At 33.0% G+C, this 20,132-nt stretch overlaps 1 protein-coding gene across 2 annotated transcripts; it reads left to right on the top strand.

Moving 5' to 3' along the window:
* The first annotated feature begins 408 nt into the window (after positions 1-408).
* On the top strand, positions 409-6,902 carry LOC148626391 (patatin-like phospholipase domain-containing protein 4). Of its 2 annotated transcripts, none has more exons than XM_088570349.1 (5): positions 409-553; positions 987-1,176; positions 2,496-2,726; positions 3,119-3,184; positions 4,558-4,988. In XM_088570349.1, the coding sequence occupies exons 1-5, from the start codon at positions 534-536 to the stop codon at positions 4,852-4,854; spliced, it is 804 nt and encodes a 267-aa protein (XP_088426475.1). In that variant the 5' UTR covers positions 409-533; the 3' UTR covers positions 4,855-4,988. The 2 variants fall into 2 exon arrangements, with proteins under 2 accessions (XP_088426475.1, XP_088426476.1); XM_088570350.1 differs by lacking the exon at positions 409-553 and adding an exon at positions 612-726 and having other exon boundaries at positions 4,558-6,902.
* Positions 6,903-20,132: the final 13,230 nt, after the last annotated feature.

The raw sequence follows: 20,132 nt of genomic DNA, 5'->3' as shown, positions 1-20,132 counted from the left end.
GTTGTAAAAGTTTTGTGTGGGGTTGAGGCGCAATGTTCAAGCAGATTATGCTGTTCAACGAAAAACTGCGCTTGCGTAAATTTATTCTGTTTCGTAGAAAACGCATTAAACAATGGATTTGATTTAATTAAGAACTTTTGTATGAAGACGGAAAGTTTTCATTTTTTTATTACATTACAATGTTATAGTTCCACGTAAAAATAACTTTGCCATACAAATTCCTGGAAAATGCCTGATTTCGGAAGTAGTTTAATAATCTTAATTGCTTACATGTATAACCATGGTCAATGTTATTATATTATATGGGGTCTCCAGTGAGTTGAAAGACCATAAACAGCGAAATTAAATTAGTATCCCTTTCTATTAATCACGTGATGTTGTCGCTATGTGATTGTAATCTGGGTATTGTCGTGCCATTTAATGACCTAACTGGTTTATCTATTTGAAAAATTATCAAACATGCATGTTATGATTGCGTGAAGTTCTTTTTTTTTAATTTGATATGCTGGAAATATGTGATAAAACCCGGAACTATGACCATGGACATCTTAAGGTGAGTACTTTCGATTCGTTTAAAGTTTTCATTTTTACTTGTACTTGTGCTTATATTCGTAAACTGTACATACATGTACATTCATGCCGCAAGCGTTTTAACGCTGGAAGAGCGATAACTCTGAATTGTATTTGAAAATGGTTATTATCACATGCTGTCAGCCTTGGGCTTGGGTAAGAATATCATGTTTTACCTTTAACGTTCAAACTTAATTTAAGTGTACACAATCAAGGGTTATACTTTCCAATATAGGTAATATATATGGTTTGCATGTATGCACAAATGCCATCTATTAACGGGATTATGCACAATTAATGTTTACTTTCTATATTTAACTCTCAAATATTCAAACAAAGAGAGATAACTCGATACTCAAAGATATAATATCCATTACATCATACAATAAATGGCGTTAATATAATTGTATTTTAAGCCCTTTAAATGACGAGAACATGAACTTATCATTTTGTGGATGTGGGTTTCTTGGTATCTATCATCTTGGAGTAGCTGCGTGCCTCAAACAGCTCAGCCCAACTCTCCTGAGCAATGTGAGCAAAATTGCTGGAGCTAGTGCGGGGGCATTGGTTGCATCTGTTCTTGTCACGGATGACACAAAAATTGAGGTAAGAAACTGTAAGAAACAGGACAGGGTTGGCAAAACACTAAGTATTATCCTGGACGATGAAAAATCCTGGACGGTGAAAAATACAGAAAACATTGGGAAATATAAACTGGCGTCAGGATAGGTGTCCATGTAAAATAATGTAATACGTATTTCTAAAGTACATGTATATAGATCACTTCAAAATATTAAGAACTAGAATTTCTTGATTTAATATCATGTTATACCAAGACTTTTCGATCCTAACACAAATAGTATCGTCACTGGGTTTTTCCGTTGTCAATTATTCCTTCAACTGTACATACAAGTCCAATCAACGAGATTATTTTGGATTTTAATTTGAAATAGGACATGTGTAGATATAAGTTTGGTATAAGCACCAGGCAAGGTTAATATTGTTTTTCTATAGACAGTAATGATAATACTTAATTAATACTTTATATAAAAAACTACTATGAATAATTAATCTGTAAAAACAAAATGTCTAAATGGGCTTAGTTGTTAATTGTCAGTAAATGAGACTTTTTTACCACTGAGTGAAATTTTAAAGATTAATTATTGACAGAGGATTTATTTAATTTATAATTGAATGCATTTTCTTTTTTTTAAATGATTTGTTAACAATAAAAAAATCAAGTAGATATACGTTTTTTATTTAAAAAAGTAGCACATTTAAAAAAATCCCAGTATTTTCCATTTATGTGAAAATTTGGAGTAATAACATATACATTGATAGTGATAATTAATTCCATACGCTGGTATTCCTGTCAAACCTGGCGGTGAAATTAAACATTTTAATATGTTCGCTTCTTATGTGGGTATTCGCTTACAAGAAGTTAAAACAAACAACATATTTATTTACTGTTTTACCTGATATCAAAAAACGAATAGTATTGTACAAAAATGTATCTCAGAGCACTCCATAATGAAGGTCGTTTGATTCAAAATGGAACTGATTGAAGTTCAATGAATATTTTGTTGTTGTTGATATTACATGTAATAAAATTCAATGTGCTACAAATAGTGTAGCGCAGTGTAGCGAATAGAGTCGTCACATTCTGAGACGTTTATATATACAACGTCTCAGAATGTGACCACTCTATTCGTCACAAAGCTCCATCGGATCAAATTGATACAGGAAAGATGACGTAAGCAAAGAAGGGTCCGACAAATTATCAACGATGTTAGAACTGCCAAATTTACATCGCAAATTTGACATTTCTAACATCGCTGGGAATTTTTCAGACCCTTCCATATATATATATATATAAATTACAATTTATCCTTAAGATAGTAAAATGTACGTCTATTTACTGACAGGAATGTAAAAAGTTTACCTTCCGATTAGCGAAGGAGGTGAAATCCAAACCATTCGGTGCTATGACTCCTGGATACAACCTCCTGGATTCTGTAAAAGCGTTCCTGGCTCGAATGTTGCCCGAGGATGCCCACGAAAGGGCTAGCGGGAAGCTATATATTTCACTAACCAATATAAGGACTCGGGAAAATGTCTTGGTTTATGAATATCCCTCCAGAGAATATCTTATCAAGGTAACTTGGTTTTTATTTTTTTTTTTTAAAAGACATTTCGTGGCTCAAAAGTTGTTATTTCGTGTAATGAAGAATATCTTTTGTACTTTAATATATGTTAGATGAATTATAGAATAGACTTCAGAATATTAAAAGTGGGATTTCAGATGGGTTCAAGATTTAAAGGAAGGTTTCAGGATTTTATTTGCTCATTTTGCCCAAAAATTGCACGAAATAGGCACCAGGGTCCGCTACTGGTTTTAAACACTAAGTTTTTTTATGCTTTTGTTTTGTTTTTTTTAGTTGTTTGTACGCTTTATTTGTTTTCCTGTAATTTACAATTCTTTGATTATTCTTACGATCTGTTGTGTATTTACAAATTAGTCTTTTCTACAGTTCTGTTTGTTTTTTAGTGCTTATTAGCTAGTAGTCACATTCCATTGTATGCCAGTAGAAAACCTGTAAAGATAGATGGACAGGTAGGTCTTTCAATACAGATCTGTGTAAGATTCAGGCAATAGTGATACGTGTACATAAAAGTAAACAAGTAAAATATTTATTTCTGAAAGTGTACATAATAAGAAACATACTATGTAGAAGTGAAGATATTTCAGCGAGCTAAATGTACAAAATTAGATGTGTTCTGTAAACAGTGTACCACAATGAAACTAGCCTTATAAGATCGATCATGGTTTTGATGGATACGAAAAATACATAAACAAAATGATCACTAACAATGGAAACTTAACTAAAATACTGAAATAGGCCATGAAAAGAATTGACTTCGATGATTTTTGAATTATGATAAAGATTGCCAGATGAAAAAGAACAATTTGTAATGAAAACAAGTTGATATCTGCTTATTTATTTCGACACAGTTTCTTTAGAAAATTTATTGGCATGTTAACTTTTTCCACATTTTCTTTATATTGTATTACAATTAAACAAGGTTGATGGGGATTTTAACGTTCTTGACCACTCTTTTGGGTCTCGCACGGACGGTGTATTAACTTTTTTACATGGGCTTAATTTAATATACAATATATAGGTTTGTACATTGTGCATCATTGAGTGCCGGTTATACTTTAAAATAAAAACCGTTTTTCCAGAATTTATTTATGTGAAAAATATGCCCATTCAGTGTTTGCTTTTCTTTTCTTTTCTTTTCTTTTCTTTTGTTTGTATTTTTTGTTTTTTGTTTTATTTTTGGCTTTATTTTTACAGTGAAAGTTGACATCCGAAATCACATTGCAAATGGTGGCATTCCACTGATAAGGCACAGACCATTTTCTTCTCGAAAAGGGGGGGTCCTGGGATTTTATGTTGTGTTAGAAAATTTTGTTCAGCAGCAACCAGAGTTATAATCTTTTATTTGATAATCTTTATTGTTAAGTAAAGGGGATAATATTGAATCATAATTTGTTTTCTGTCCTTGAATGAGTAAAAAAATGCTAAAATTTGGAATATTTTTTTTTAAACAATCCCAAGCTTCCTCTCACCATAAAAATGGTCGATGCCTTAGTTAGCATGGATGGTTCAAAATCTGTTGTTTTGAATGTAACTATGTTGTTGAAAATTAATGGAATAAAGCAGATAGTAATTGAGTTTCACGCTTTTAATCGGCCCTATCTTTTGTTGCTGTGATTTTACCATATATATGTATACCTGGAGTTAACACAGTTGCCATCACTGGGACTGCTCAAATGAGACATGCGATAATTAGGATCTTGAAGGCGTGACGGCGCCCTCTTGAGATTTGTTTTTATTAAACTTATGTGTTGCTGCTTGATTGGTTGTCTCAAGGTCAATACCCTTACATCTTTCCTTCACTTATTTTGTTTTTTTTTTACAGAAATACATGGATGGTGGCATGACTGACAATATGGTAGAGTTTATGAACGAACGGACAATTAAAGTATCGCCCTTCTGTGGTCGACAGGAGATTTCTCCCTGTGATAAACTTGGTAGAGAAATGTATGTTAGCATGGCCAATCAGGGCTTCCAAGTGAACAAAAACAATTTGATACGGTTTAGCCACGCGATGTTGCCACCTTCAAGTAAAGTACTGAATGAGTATTACAATCTAGGTTACCAGGACGCAAAACGCTTTTTAATAAAAGAGAATATTATAGAAAGAAGAAAATATTAGTTTAGTCTGTTTGTAAATGGGTAGTTGACTGTTAAATACATTATTTTGTTATTCATTTGGTACATGTAGTTGTTCTGTATTTAGATTTTTGTAAAATGCATGAATGTCATAAGTTTTATTTATAAACTCATAGAAGCAGACCTTGTAACGAAACTACTTAAGCAGCTTGATATGCCCAAATTAAACATTGAAACTTATATAGACGGTCGTATATATGTTATTTTCCATAATGTTTTCATTTTTGTTATTTTTACTGTTGTTATTTTATTATTTTCAATCGAACAAAAACGTTGTAGTTTTATCATTATTTATCTTAATTATTATGTATTTTTAAAATAACCAGAATGGATTAAGTAAATTGTGAATACTTGTATAAATTGGTACATGTATGCAATGACCGTCATAGTGTCTACACTATACATGCACATGTATTATTTGGTTAAGTTGTTGTTTTAAGCCGTTTTTTTATCAGTTTTTTATGCAGCATTTTCCCCTAAAAACGTTACTGAAAGTAGACGGAGACTGTTGGAAATGTACAAGCTTCAAGTTCACAAATTTAAAGTTATATGATTGTATGTGGTATTTGGATGGGCTCATGAAAATGTGTTAGTTTAGAATAATAGGAATAGTCTTATTGCTTGTGAACCTTTCGCTAATACATGCGCCAGTTAACTTCAAGTTTTATAGGCTTCAGCCGGTTTAATATTTATTGGACTATCCTAGAAAAAGGTGCAATAAATAAGACGTACAATGTACATGTATATGTAGTCTCCTACCAAGAATACCGGAGGTGACAATCCCGCCGGTCTGTCACACCCACCCACACATACACACGCGTTTCCAGATACTTCGAACTTGCTGTTTAATTAAAGTTACATATAAAAGTGTAAAGACAGTTGATTTACATAATCGAAATAGTGTCATTGAAGACCGTGTGGTGACCTGTTGAAGTTTAGTTATTCATTGCTTGGCTGTGTCATTGGCAACCATACCACATCTACTATGTTAAAAATATAAGTATTCACAAGTTTTATTATTTCTACAACAAAGTTGTAAATGTAAACCATATACTGTATTGTGTAAAAACTCCCTGTATGAATGAGACAGCGACAGCCGATCAGAAAGGGAAGCTTGGGGGTTTGAACAACCCCTTTTTGTTGGAAAATCTTTTTATTATTGTGTGAGATTCGGACAAAATTGAGTAAAATTTAATGATAGTTTTGATCTACAAATGTACTTGTATATTTTTTAACCATCCTGTATAGTAACAGTAATATCTTAAAAATAAATGACCCAATTTTTTTTTTATTTCTGAAATACATTCAATGCACTTCAGAAAAGAATCCTGAACTCTGTAAAGAGCCTCTAATATTTTCATGAAATATTTAAAATCACTTGAGTTACGGCTGGAATACACTTGCACAATTTGTTGCATTATGTTACACCAATCAATGATATCTTAGTACATAGTTTACCTTTCCTCGTTTGTCTATCCCGGACTTGACGTTTTATGAGCAACTCGGCGGGTGTTTCTAGAAAAGCAGAGGACGCTTACCCTACCGGTGCACCTGGTCCATGCTCCCAGTTTTTAGTGGACTCCGTGTTGCTCATTTACTTTTGTTACTTTGTATGTATGATTTTAGTTACTTTGTGTTCTTTGTTGTGTATGTCTGTTTTCCATGTCTGGTCTTTGTCCCTGGATTGCGTTCTTTTGATTACCGCTATATCCTTGGTTCCCTTGATTACTCTTTCACCATTTATTTAATGCGTTTTAGCAATAAAAATGCTCCACAAGCACTTAAAGGAAAGTCACCAGCCTGCAGTTCGTTCATGGAAAACGGTTTTAAAATTAGTATTGCTTAATATTTCAAATATGGTCTTTTTATGACAATCATTCTTCTTGTGTATGGTGAACATGATTTGTTTACGTTAGATGGATATATCTGTATCAAAACTGTTTTTATTTTCAACATTGTAACCATGAACTTACGATTTTGTTTTAATTCTGACGCATAGTCACACTCAATATAGATATCATTTTTTTGTTATTTGTTTGTTTACCACAAAAGTATGAAACATTTACAAAATGTCAAGGAAATATAAGATGTAAAAATTAACGACCGAAGGATTAAACCCATGATACGATGTGCAAGATCCATTGAAATTTCAGAGTACGTTTTTTGTTCTATCTGTGAAAGCTTTCGATTATTATTTATATACCCCCCCCCCGCAAACAAGGTATTGGGATATATATGAATCATTCTGTCTGTTCATCTGTCTTTCCGTCCTTTCATCTGCCCTCTTTTTTTTGTAATGGCAACTCCCCCTGAACTGCTCATAAGAAGGATTTCGACGAAATTTTATGGGAGTGCAAGGTTTTGCATCATATGTAGATGTGCATAAAGGAATACAATTATTTTTAAAAGACTCAAAGGGACATAATCCAACTTTTTAGGGTTGTTTTAAATTTATATTAAGATCCATTTGAATTGGGGGTTTTGTCTAGTTTGTCATTATCATAACTTACTTTCTAGATTTAGCTAAAATATTAAGGAAAGTAATGGCCGGTTTATGCTGATGGGTAATTTTAACTGTCTGTCATTTTAGCAGACAACAGAAACAGCAATTTTTTCCGCAGTAGCAATGCAGTTTACATCAATGCACTATATGTATGCAATGTATAGTGAACACTGAATAGATCGTAAACCTGTCTAAACCAGGTACTTTTAAGAGTATATAATGGTAACGTATTTTGAACCTAGGTGAACTGAATACACATGTTTAAACGAAACATACTCTCAGTCCTATGGGGTATGGTTTAGACAGGTTTTACTGCGTTTATATACAGCGTTTTCATTTCAGTTGGTGTACACAATACATCTTGTCTGAATAAGCATTCAATTTATTTTACCCCACTTGCAAAGTAGGGGTATATGGTGATGAATGTGTCTGTCTTTCGATCCGTCCGTACTACCTCCCTTCCGTTACACAAGGTGAACCCATCACTTATCCGTTACTCCTCCTATACTAGTACCACTGAATAGAAATGAATAAAAAATTCACGGAATATGTTTACTACATATATATCATTGTGCACCTCTTATTTTCGATGTTGATCTAAATCAATTTAGGGTTTCACATTTCAAACCATTTCTTTTGTCATTTGTGCATATGAGGACAAGGGAACTCATATCTTATCACCACTGGATGAATTAGGATGAAGCTTTCAAAGATTTTTTATCACATGTTCCCATTGTTCACGGCTTATTTTAAATTTTGATCGGAATCAGTTTTGGGGTTCCACATTGTAACATCGGGGACATGGGGGCGGACTCTTCTCTTACCCGTTACTCCTATACAACTGAATGGAATTGAATGAACTTTCACAGTATCTTTTTAACATATTGCCATTATGCACCTCCTACATTGTATTTTAGATTTAGATACAAATTAATATGGAGGTTAAAACGTGCATGTTACACCTAATGGAGAAGTATGGGATATCAAGTTAGTGAGCATTGCCCAAAGTTTTTCTAGTTATATTTTGTAATAAAGGACATTTATTAACATTAAATGTAAACAGGCGAAGACAAAGATCGACCACTAGAAACAAGAAAAGCACGTGTACAGCTGGATAAGATGATCTCTGTATACTCCTAAAATGAATTATAGGGAGTTTGAAAAGTACACTCTTAACGACTAGACTGAGGAACTATACAAATACTGACTTTAATTCATAAAAGATACACTTATCACAAATTGAAACAAGTACTATCTTTTAAAAAAATTTGTTCTTTTCCTGATAAGTTTCTACATTTCTTTCAAGAAAATTGGCACATGGTTTCGATACAGTTTTTTCGAACGCCACTCAGTTATCAGTATTTGGCCAATTGGGAAACAGAATTGCGATCAGGTGACTTATGTTTCCATAGAAGAGCGTCCTTAAGGTCAAAGGGTAAAAAGCGTCGGAAAAAAACCCGTCAAGATGGATTTATTTTCAGCTACCACTAACATGTTGTTTATCAGTTTAAGTCTATGTTTATAACCTTCAAATTTAACAGCTTCCTTGTAATTGTTAATTATTCACCCATAAAATACTTTTTATAAAGACGTACTTTTGTAAGACATGAATATTGTGTATTTTTAATAGAAAAATATCTTATGAAACTCTCAGTAGTATGACGGCATTGACGCTAAGTTAAATAATTTAATATACGTATACGGTTCAATGCACATGCATGATACATATATATTAAGCTTAAAATATACATTTTTTGTATATGCATTATATCTGTGTGTTTAAACCTTATATCGTTTACCCTATATCACATACCCTATATCACACTCCTAGACATAAATTGCATACTTTATATCACACTCCTAGACATAAATTGCATACCCTATATCACACTCCTAGACATAAATTGCATATCCTATATCACACTCCTAGACATAAATTGCATTGCATACTCTATATCACACTCCTAGACATAAATTGCATACTTTATATCACACTCCTAGACATAAATTGCATACCATATATCACACCCCTTCACGGACCATACTTATTTTAAGTATAGTTGAATATATGATTCAATGAACATGACAGGTAAAAATCTATATCATATATTTAGATTAAAATATAACTTTTGTAAATGCATTATGAGTGATTGTTTAAATCCTATATTGTCTACCCTATATCATACCTCTAGACCTATATTGCATACCCTATATCACACCTATAGACCTATATCGCATACCCTATATCACATCCCTAGACTTATATCGCATACCCTATATCACACCTCTTCACACACCATACTCGAAGTATGGTTAAAATATATGATATAATAAACACGACATTTTGAAATCTGTATCATATGCTGTATCAACCCTCGACCTATATCACCGCGCGGGCCTGTGGCCCTTTGGATGATATAGGAGTCTCGGGTTGATAAAAAAAAACAATGTACAGCATGTGATACAGATTATGACATGAAATATTCAGTATGTATCACATGTAGTACTTGCATCAACCCTCGACCTTTATCATCCCGCGGGCAGGTGCCCCTTGGGTTGATATAGGATACATGGTTTGATACCGCACGTGATACCATATATCCTCGTAATTAAAATGAATATATGGTCCGATACATACCCACAATACAGTACAATGCATATTCTTGTAGGATTAACAGGATCATCGTTAACACTAAAAAAAATCAATCAAATGCATCAACAAAGATGTGTTTATGTCATATGTTGATAAACAGATTCACCAAAGTTGTAGTTTCACTCCGGTTCAATACTTGATGTGTTGTCGCATACACGTTTCCCCATTGCTTTACTTTACTATTACCATAAGAGTCAAAGCGACACAGTTGACAAGAAGAGGTAGTGATATAGGAGGTACAAATGTGGCAAAAATCATGGATTCAACTTTGCAACACCATAGGGACAGATAATACCAAATGGAACAGACAACACAAAATGGTCCAGATGACACTAAAGGGAACTTAGAACAAAACAAATTGTGCAACACAACAATAGCAAAATATGCTCATCGAAAAACAAACATGACGACACCCACTAACAACCAGTGATGAACCCGGGTCCAACGGTAGGGTGAGCCAAATTCACCACTGGTTTATAATGGGCATTGCGCGCGTGTGTGTGTGTGTGTGCTTCTTTAGACTGATAGATAAGTAGACAAGTACTTAAATAAAAATACGCGACAAATAAGCAACAAAAACATCCTACAATAAAACATACATTACGATATTAACCAATTTATCCTGCTTGCATAATTATCCCTCAATAAATGTTTTACATAATGTATTGGTCTTTATCTAAAATAATGATTTCCAAAGTAAACCATGTCAAAATCGGTCAGAATCATATTTTAAAGATACTGTAAACAATAAATTTCACACAAGATTGTAATGATACAAATGACACTGATGTGAAAAAGAGACTGGATTAGGATCATTTTGTTTTCCAAGAATATTAATTTTTGATTTTTTTTCAAACAACTTCTTTAAACTGTAAGTCAGACTAATCACTCGCTATATGAATGGATTATAACAACCAAAAGAAACCTACACGTGAGCAGTTCTTTGTTAGTTTACCTGCACCTATATGTACTGAACATAAAATTGCTGGATGAGAAGATATCAGTAATAAAGCCTCTATCTTGTGGAAAAGTTCTTTCCTGTATTAAACTTCATCGTTTATCTATAAAATGTGTAGCCATATACCGAGTTTATAGTCGTGTCAATAATAATTCGTCTACGTTTTTTCAGTGAGCAACAATAAATCTTGTGTCTATTTTTACGACGAAAAAAATAGTACAGACAGCAACATCTTTTTAAATTGTTGTAGGAAAAGAATTTCATCTTCCTACATATTTGATTCTAAGGTTAATCAATGAAACACGTGTATGTGCAGCATATCGAAATTTTCAACATTGATGTGAGTGGTATTTTTGTATTTAGCAACCATTTGGTATTTGGCACTACTGGTGGACCAAAATTTCTCAAGGGTATTCAATAACCCAGCAGTCAGACTTTTATTAGCAGTAAAGTAGCTAAAACATGTACAATAGATGTTGATGATTGGTGTTTTAACCTACCGGTGCACCTAGTCCATGCTCCCAATTTTTCAATGAGTTCGAGTTTATCATTTACTTTTGTTTCCTATAACGTATCATTTTGGTTATTTCATGATCTTTCCTGTGTGTGTGTGGGGGGGGGGGGGGTTCCTGTGTAGTTTTCCCCTTAGATTATAGTCTTTTGATTTCTGCTTGAATCTTGGTTTCATTGATTACTCTTCATAAGCAACAACAAACATTGTTACATAGCTGGTAGTGGTATTAATTCAATGTGGATCCTGAAAAATTCGAAAGATCTTTTGGAGACCCTCAAGATTATTATCAGAATATGATAGCATTAAAACCTATGATTTTTCAACACTGTATACGTCTATTCCGCATACTCAGTTAAAATCCCGACTCAAAAGCATCATACATCGTTGTTTCTCCGAAAAAAAAGATGGTACACCTAGATACAAATATATAGTTCTTGGTAGAGATTCTTCATATTTTGTAAAAAAAAATCAAAATCATCTTCCAAATATACAGGGGAAGATATTTTCAAAATGCTGAAATTTTTGATCGACAACATATTTGTCCAGTCTGGTGAACGCGTTTTTCAACAAAGGATCGGCATTCCAATGAGAACAAGTTGTGCTCCTCTTCTTGCTGACCTATTCCTTTACTCTTAATAATCTGATTTTATAGATGAATGAAAGAACATCGTTTAGCTAGATCTTTTAGTCTCAATTTCCGCTATATAGATGACGTATTATCGTTAAACAATCCTAGTTCCGGGGATTTGATACATCGCATCTACCCCAAAGAACTTGAGATAAAGGATACTACAGACACTGTGAAGTCAGCCTCATATCTTGATCTACACTTAGAGATCCATGGTAAAGGAAAACTATTGTCAACTTTCCTTTCATCTGTGGCAAAATCAGCACCTGCGTGTGGAGTTTTCATATCACAACTTATATGTTACGCAAGAGCTTGCAGACTTATATCGCGTTAGACTTCTTACAATTAGGCTTCTGGAACAGGGTTATGTTGCTACAAGGGTAAAGCCATCACTACAGAAGTTTTATGGTCGTTACGGTGTATCCATCTGCACCATGAAAACTGATTTGTTCAAGATGTCATAGTTTTCCTTTCCTAATTCCTCTATCCCGGAATCTTGACTTTTTATGAGCCACTCGGCGGGTGTTTCCAGAACAGCAGAGGATGCGTACCCTATGGGTGTATCTGGTCCATGCTCCCAATTTTTAATGGAGTCCGAGTTGCTCATTTACTTTTGTTACTTTGTACGTATTATTTTAGTTACTTTATGTTCTTCGTCGTGTTTGTCTGTTTTCCATGTCTGGTCTGGTTCCTGGATTACATTCTTTTGATTTCCGCTAGAATCTTGGTTCCCTTTATTACTCTTTCATGCAATTTTGGTGTTGGTTCTAGACATATGAAATGCAATAGAAAACATATGATGTAGAATATCATGTACACCTTTTGTCAAAAATTAAATGACTGTTAAGGAAGCACTCGTTTAATGTTTCTAGTTTTCAGAGTAGTCTGGTTTCTGTTCATGTAGTTTCTTTTTTCTATCGCCAGATTTATACACCGTCTTTAAAAGCTTTGACTTTTTTACTTTTGAATTTTCAATATATTCGTTTTAATGGTTAGAGTAAAAGCTAAGAAACCACAATTATAACGTAGAAGTGGATGAATATATCAATAAAACAGACAAGACATCATAGATTAAACAAATAAATGATGAATACACAAAGAAACATACTTAGAAAATAGGTTTGAAATCCCTACCTACCTATGCTCTTCATGCCTGGTGGCCCATATGTCTGAAAGCAGTTCCCTCCATTTAATTATAATCATAGCTCTCTTTTCGAATATTTTCCAGGTTTTATCAATTTATTTCAAGATCAGTTTGCTTTATGCTCTGTATTTTGCCCATCATTGATGACCGTGTGGTGACCTTTGGAAGTTTGATTGATCGTTATGTAGTTTTTGTGGATGCCTATCTCATTGGCAATCGTACCACATCTCCTATTTTTATATTTGTATCTTTATGAATGACATCTCTTAGCCACTTAAATGGTCTTTTCTTGTTGTTACAATGGTTTTTCGTCCAGTTTTCTTTTACAGAAAGTGTTGGTTATATTCTCCTTGGCCAATGTGTTTTGCATATAAGTAAGGCAGTCAAGTGAAATGACTCCACCGAGTTGCTCATATGATATCAAATCTGGATTAAAATGAAAGAGACAAAACTTCAAAGTCAAAGCATACATCTTACAATGTTCTCAATAAACAATACATAAATTAATTATACGCAATTCCCTCGACAAATATACATGTACCTTTAATTCCATGTAATCACACCTAACCAAATGCAAACATACTAATTATATATATTTTGCAAATTTAGATATGCTATATACGTGTTTCAAGCAGTAACCTGCAATCGTCAACAGTAGAATCAAATATATAGGAAGATCTACATCCAAAAAATTAATTGTATTTAAGAAATACTCAAAACCAAAACTACCGAAATAGAAAGCCAAGATGTTCTACCATGCACAATACAAGGAATTAAGCCTCCGTGTTTTAGGTATTTTGAAACCTTTTTAAACCGAACACTAAAAAATACCCGTCTAAACGATATGATCTGATATGATATCCATTCACCACAAACCTTCTGTATTCTAAATACATAATCTCACGTAGAATTTCCCATACATACTCCGACTTCAAAATATCCCATGTACTATCTCAACTTCGAATCTGACACACACCATCCAAATCTTTTGAACTCCTGATACAGCTCTTAAATGGTTAAAAAAAACCTTCCATTTTCACCATATACCATCTCCCTTTTCTCCATTCCCGATTGTCCCCATCCCCATTCCCCATTAAGATTTCATCATTCTCCATGGTAAAATCCCCACCTCAATAGATTCTCCGTTACATTTTCCTGATAAATATTTACATTATCAAAATGAATTATTTATTTTTTTTAATTCTTCAACATTTAATTTGTTTTTTTTTAATCTATTAAATAAAAAATACTAAAAAAATATTATTTCCCCATCCTCCCCATTTGAAATACGCATCCCCTATATACTATTCCTATCCCTCAGCCCCATTCCCAATCCCCTTTATACCCTACAATAGGCAGTTTTTCCATGCGAGTACTGCACAGCATCAGAATATGTCAACAATATTCGTTTCATTCTTGCATTACTTTAGAATGATTTATCAAAAGACCACTACAACACCTCCTCTAAACCATATACACAACTCGGTTTCCTTACTACATTTTTCTTTTACATTTTGATGATTGCTAATATTATCATAGTCATATTGAGTGGGTAAATCTCTCAATTATATTTGTATTTTTTTTTAAAAATTACAGTTTTGATTTAGATCCTGCTATGCAATTGTTCATAGGCTGCTGATGAGAGATTACTCTTTAAAACATTGATTCCAGGGTTTTTCACGATTGGCTTTCACAAAAAGCTCCGCAAGTGCAAATTTATCTACCACTGATAGGCAAGTAAAGAAAACGAGTGATTGCCACATGATCCTGACTAGAATTACTGAAATGTTACAAAACTTAAACAATAACCAATCAATGATACTACTTTCAAATCATTGCTTTCTCTAGCAAAGCCAGAGGCAAAACTTCTTTGCTTTCCGCAAAGAATGCAATAAAAAGTACTTATAAAGGCGTGTTAAGCAGAGTTAAAAAGTACATTGTCATATTTTATTCTTAATTTTTATGTAATCTGTTTTGTATTAAGGAATTTATTCGGTTTAACAAGTCAGTTATGTTTACGTCCAAATGTGTGATTTTTCATCTTGCAGGTGCTTTGCCCCATTTTATTAGAGGCTTGGCATTTGCTTTATACATTTATGGATATTAAAAACAATTTAACACCTCCCTTGGTTTATTCTGTTAAAGTAATAAAAACCGCCTTTCTGTTGCTACGACGCTGATGACATCACCGGTTTTGTTTTTGTATAAAATCTACAATTCTGACCAATACCACAAAGATGAATTTCAACATAGCTCTACAATAAACGTGGCACTATAAAGATTGGAAATAAAAGGTAGTTATATATCAGTTTGATTAGTATTATAAATTTCTACGTTAACGTTTTCTTTGAAATTATTTTTGTTTTATTTGTTTTTGTTTTGTTTGTTTGCTCTTTTTCATGGGGATTGTAATAATTATCAATTTATGTCATACTAAGAAAGTGTCTACAAGTTAACATTTAACATCTATAAAAATATGTGTGAAAACAAATTTTGTACTGTAACAAATGCTTGTTATATTCTCGATATTTAACGACAATTATTATGTACATTTAATGTTATCTTAAAGATCAAGTCATGAAGACATAACTCAAAATGACAGACAACACAAGAACACCATCAAACAAACAGCAGCCCAACCTACATATAAATAACAGATGCTAAAGATGCTGATTTTTTGTAATCAAGTAGACGGAAAAAAAGAAATTCAGAAATGAACGTAGTGAAACATTCAAAGAATAATCTTGTGTATTATGTTAAAAAGAGGCAAGAAATATGTAATACGGAAATCGAATGTGACATTCATTTCGCAGCGTTATAAAATATATAAATAGCACTAAACGCCATGATTTGATCATTTCTTTCCAGCAATCCAAGTTTATTACTTTAAATTATTTACCTAATCAAGTATAAGAAAACATTTATGACCATTTTGGCATTTATGGAAAAATTTCATCATTTTAAATGATTATTAAATCAGGCATTGAATACAGTATTTATATTTAGAGCTCCTCCAGTCAAAGATGAACAAGACATGGATAAAAATGATTTGTATTCTCAATGCTGCGTTGTTTCAAAGGTAAGATATGTATTTAATAATTTCCTTGTACGAAACGTGCAAGCTATTACTATTATTATTATAATGGAAAACCCCTAAAACTTTGTGGCATCATTCCTTGGCATTGCATATGTTAGAACTTATCTGTGCTCTCCTCCTTTGAACACTATAACAGATTTCGGAAATTTGCAATATCAATATTATATATATAGTAAAACTATAATGTTTTGATTTTCAAAAGAAGATATGTCCCTAATATCACAATTTACTGAAATGCAGTTTAAATCTGTTGTTTGGATGTCACTTCTAGAAAGACAAGTGCAGGATAACTATTTTTCTATGTGTGTATATAATTAGTACTTTTTTCTATAATCTTATGTTTGTTTATTGAGTTAATGCATTGTCATCATAAGCAACAGAGAATTTATTTTATATTAGTCTGGTGTGCTTATTATTACTTACCTCTAGGCATACACATTTGTGTTGGACACGTTTTAGTACGAGTGTATTAAAAACAGACATCCCATTTTTGCCAAAAAAGAACGGATATTGTGAAACGCAATAAATGCACTAGCGAATAACCTAAGTGAAAAAATAGTTAATACTTTCAGAGACCCTGACGAGTGTAAACACATCTTTAAGTGAGCCCCGGAAACACACGTAATTAAGTACACGTTAACAGAACGATGCCAAATAAGGATAACAACAAAATTACCGAATACTAGTCCGATTCATAATCGAGTCAAGTCAAAATTAAATCTGATAAAATAGATATTATACCATCGGAGTGGTTCAGGCATTCCAAACAAAATGGTGGCTTAAATCCGGTTTTACAGAACGCGAACCCCTTTTAAATGCGGCGTGAATATAGCGGTGTTGAATACCATTTGCATGCAATAGTATCATAATCAGTACATTTGTGGTCACATCAACGCAAAGAATAATTTATAAATCAGTGCTATCCTCTTTTGGTCTCTCTACCACAGACGATAATTGTGATCAACCGTCTATGTACAGGATTCCTAAACTCTTCAAGAATCCATACAAAAAACCTACATAGCTGGATCTGCAAAATCTACCACCAAACCTCTTTCAAAACTTTAAACTTCTATACTCACAGCTGTCAAAGAGGGTCTCCAAGTCCTACCACGATACTCACGATACTTGTTATTTCCGTAGTGGTATTAATTCAATGTGGATCCTGAAAAATTTGGAAGATATTCTGAAAACCTCAACTCAAGATTTTTACAATACAATTGCATTAAAACCTATGATTTTTCAACTCTTTATACTTGTATTCTCCATACTCAGTTAAAACTCAAAAAAGACTGTATACCTAGATACAAATTTGTAGGTCTTGTTTGAGATTTCTCATATATATTTTTTTTTAAAAACGATTTCAAATCATCTTCCAAATATACCGAAGATGTTTTCAGAGTGATGGAAGTTTTAATCGACAACACATTTGTCCAGTGCAGTGGACGCGTTTTTCAAAAAACGGTCGGAGTTCTAATGAGAACAAATTGTGCTTTTCTACTTGCTGACCTCTTCTTTCACATTTATGAGACTGACTTTGATCTGATCCAAAAGAAGGAACATCGTTTAGCTAGATCCTTTTTTCTCAGTTTCCGCTATATAATGACATATTATCGTTAAACAATCCCAGTTTCGGTGATTTGATACATCACTTCTACCCCCAAAGAACTGGAGATAAAGTATGCCACAAACACTGAAGTCAAACTCATATCTTGACCTACACTTAGAGATGGTTGGCAAAGGAAAACAATCCAACTATACGACAAACGCGATGATTTTCATTCCATATTGTCAACTTTCCTATGATCTGTGGGAATATCATTTCAGCACCTGGCAGAGGACGCTTACTCTACCCGTGCACCTAGTCCATACACTCACTTTTTAGATTAGTCTGAGTTGCTTATTTACTTTTGTAACTTTGTATTTATTATTCTGGTTATTATACGTTCTTTGTTATGAGTGTCCGGCGTCCATGTCTGGTCTATGTCCCTGGATTACACTCTCTTGACTTCCGCTAGAATCTTGGTTACTTTGATTACTCATTCAAAAGCAATCATAACTCATTGTTTTTTTTTTAACTGAAACTTAAAAGTAATATAACGACACAAAGACACATTTATGACAAACATAATTCTTTCCTTAACAACAAAATATTTTTTCAATGTTGTTGGTTTCCAGAAATTTACCACAAACATGTTAAAATGCTGTTTTTGTGGATTCTCTAAAATAATATTAAAGTTTCATATACAATGTATAAGTATCATTGTAAATAATTGATATTTCATTTTCATGTTTCATTTTGTCACTTATGCACTACACAGCATTTATATATTATTACTAATAATACACATGTGACATAAACAGATCGGCAGAATTAAAAACTATTCAAAGTTTGGAAAATTAAATTAAGCAATTTTCTAAACATTTGTATCTTAAATACATTGAAAATATGGAATAAATCAACTTGTTTTACCGACTATAATCTCGTCATTATTTTACAGTAGTGCGCATAAAAAAATGACTTCCGTTTTCAATTCTGTAAAAAACTGAGCATCATATAAAGCTAAAAAAACGATGTTGTAATAGCTTAATGTTATAGAAAAAGGACTCGAATGTACATGGAACTTTTATGCGCCTTACACGTAAAATGGCACCCATACTTATGTGCTGTCGATGACGAAACCATAAAACGTAAAAATAGATACCGACAATTTCAATAACCTATTACACAAAGGATACATTAGATAATATTTGATCGGAAATAAGGCAGGAAGCAATAAGTAGGAAGTATTTCTTACAGATCCCTTATATTCATAAGAAGTAAGTTGAAATATGTTGGTTACAAAAGGTTTATATGGACTATGTTAAATGTAGTCGGCTACCCTACTTTTTTTCCTTTTTTGTGAACGAACCAAGACACTTACGCGTAAATGGAATGTGTTCAGTTGTTGTTCGCTCCCTATTGGCTTCTTTCATTTCATTTGGAATATGATAAATTATTGTTACCTTAAAAGTGATAAGGGACATGTTAAAATTGCTTTTGTTTCATAAATTTCACAGGGAATTTCTTAAACTTTTTCTGATATGGTTAAATTTACCAGCAATAAATCAGATTATTGTTGGTTTCTAACAAATCATAAAAAAAAACGTTTTTTATTCATTAAAATTTCATGGGGGTATTTAAATCTGCGTTCGCTCCGTAAAATGCCTACGATATATGCGTGCAGTTGTTGTAAGGGCCTTGCAACTCATTAGAAACACGCTATATTGTTATTCATTTCTGACAGCTCGTCAGATTTATGGTAAATTATTTTTGGTTCGTTCACAAAAAAACGGATTAGAATATGTTCAGTTGATGTTGATTTCCTTCAGTTCATAAGAAATATGTTAAATTGTTGTTTGTTTCCATCAATTCAGAGGCAAAATGTTCTACGCTGATGGTTCATCTACATTATTTGAAAGCTCAAATACAATAATGAGTTTATATTTTTCCTTCTTTAGCGCTACAATGGCAAAAGAAATTACCGATATGGATGAGATGCAGCTCGCAAGCAATAAAAGGTCTGCTTTTCAGTTTGATGTAGATCGACAAGTTGATATAATGTCTGCTGAAGATGGTCGATCTGTTGTCTCTCCGGATTTGTCACGCTCCTTTATGCGATATTTTGCTGTCTCCGATGGGAAATTGTCATCTGACGTTCCAGACGTCAACACTGATGATGAATGGAATAGGGTATATGATATTGATTATGCAGATTTCCCAAATT

Source organism: Perna viridis, chromosome 2, assembly GCF_037379345.1.
Source record: "Perna viridis isolate PV_CMFRI_1.1 ecotype Kerala chromosome 2, ASM3737934v1, whole genome shotgun sequence".
In the NCBI taxonomy this organism is placed as follows: Eukaryota; Metazoa; Mollusca; class Bivalvia; order Mytilida; family Mytilidae; genus Perna; species Perna viridis.
Note: the sequence above shows the minus strand (reverse complement) of the source record. Positions and strands in the feature narration are given on the sequence as shown.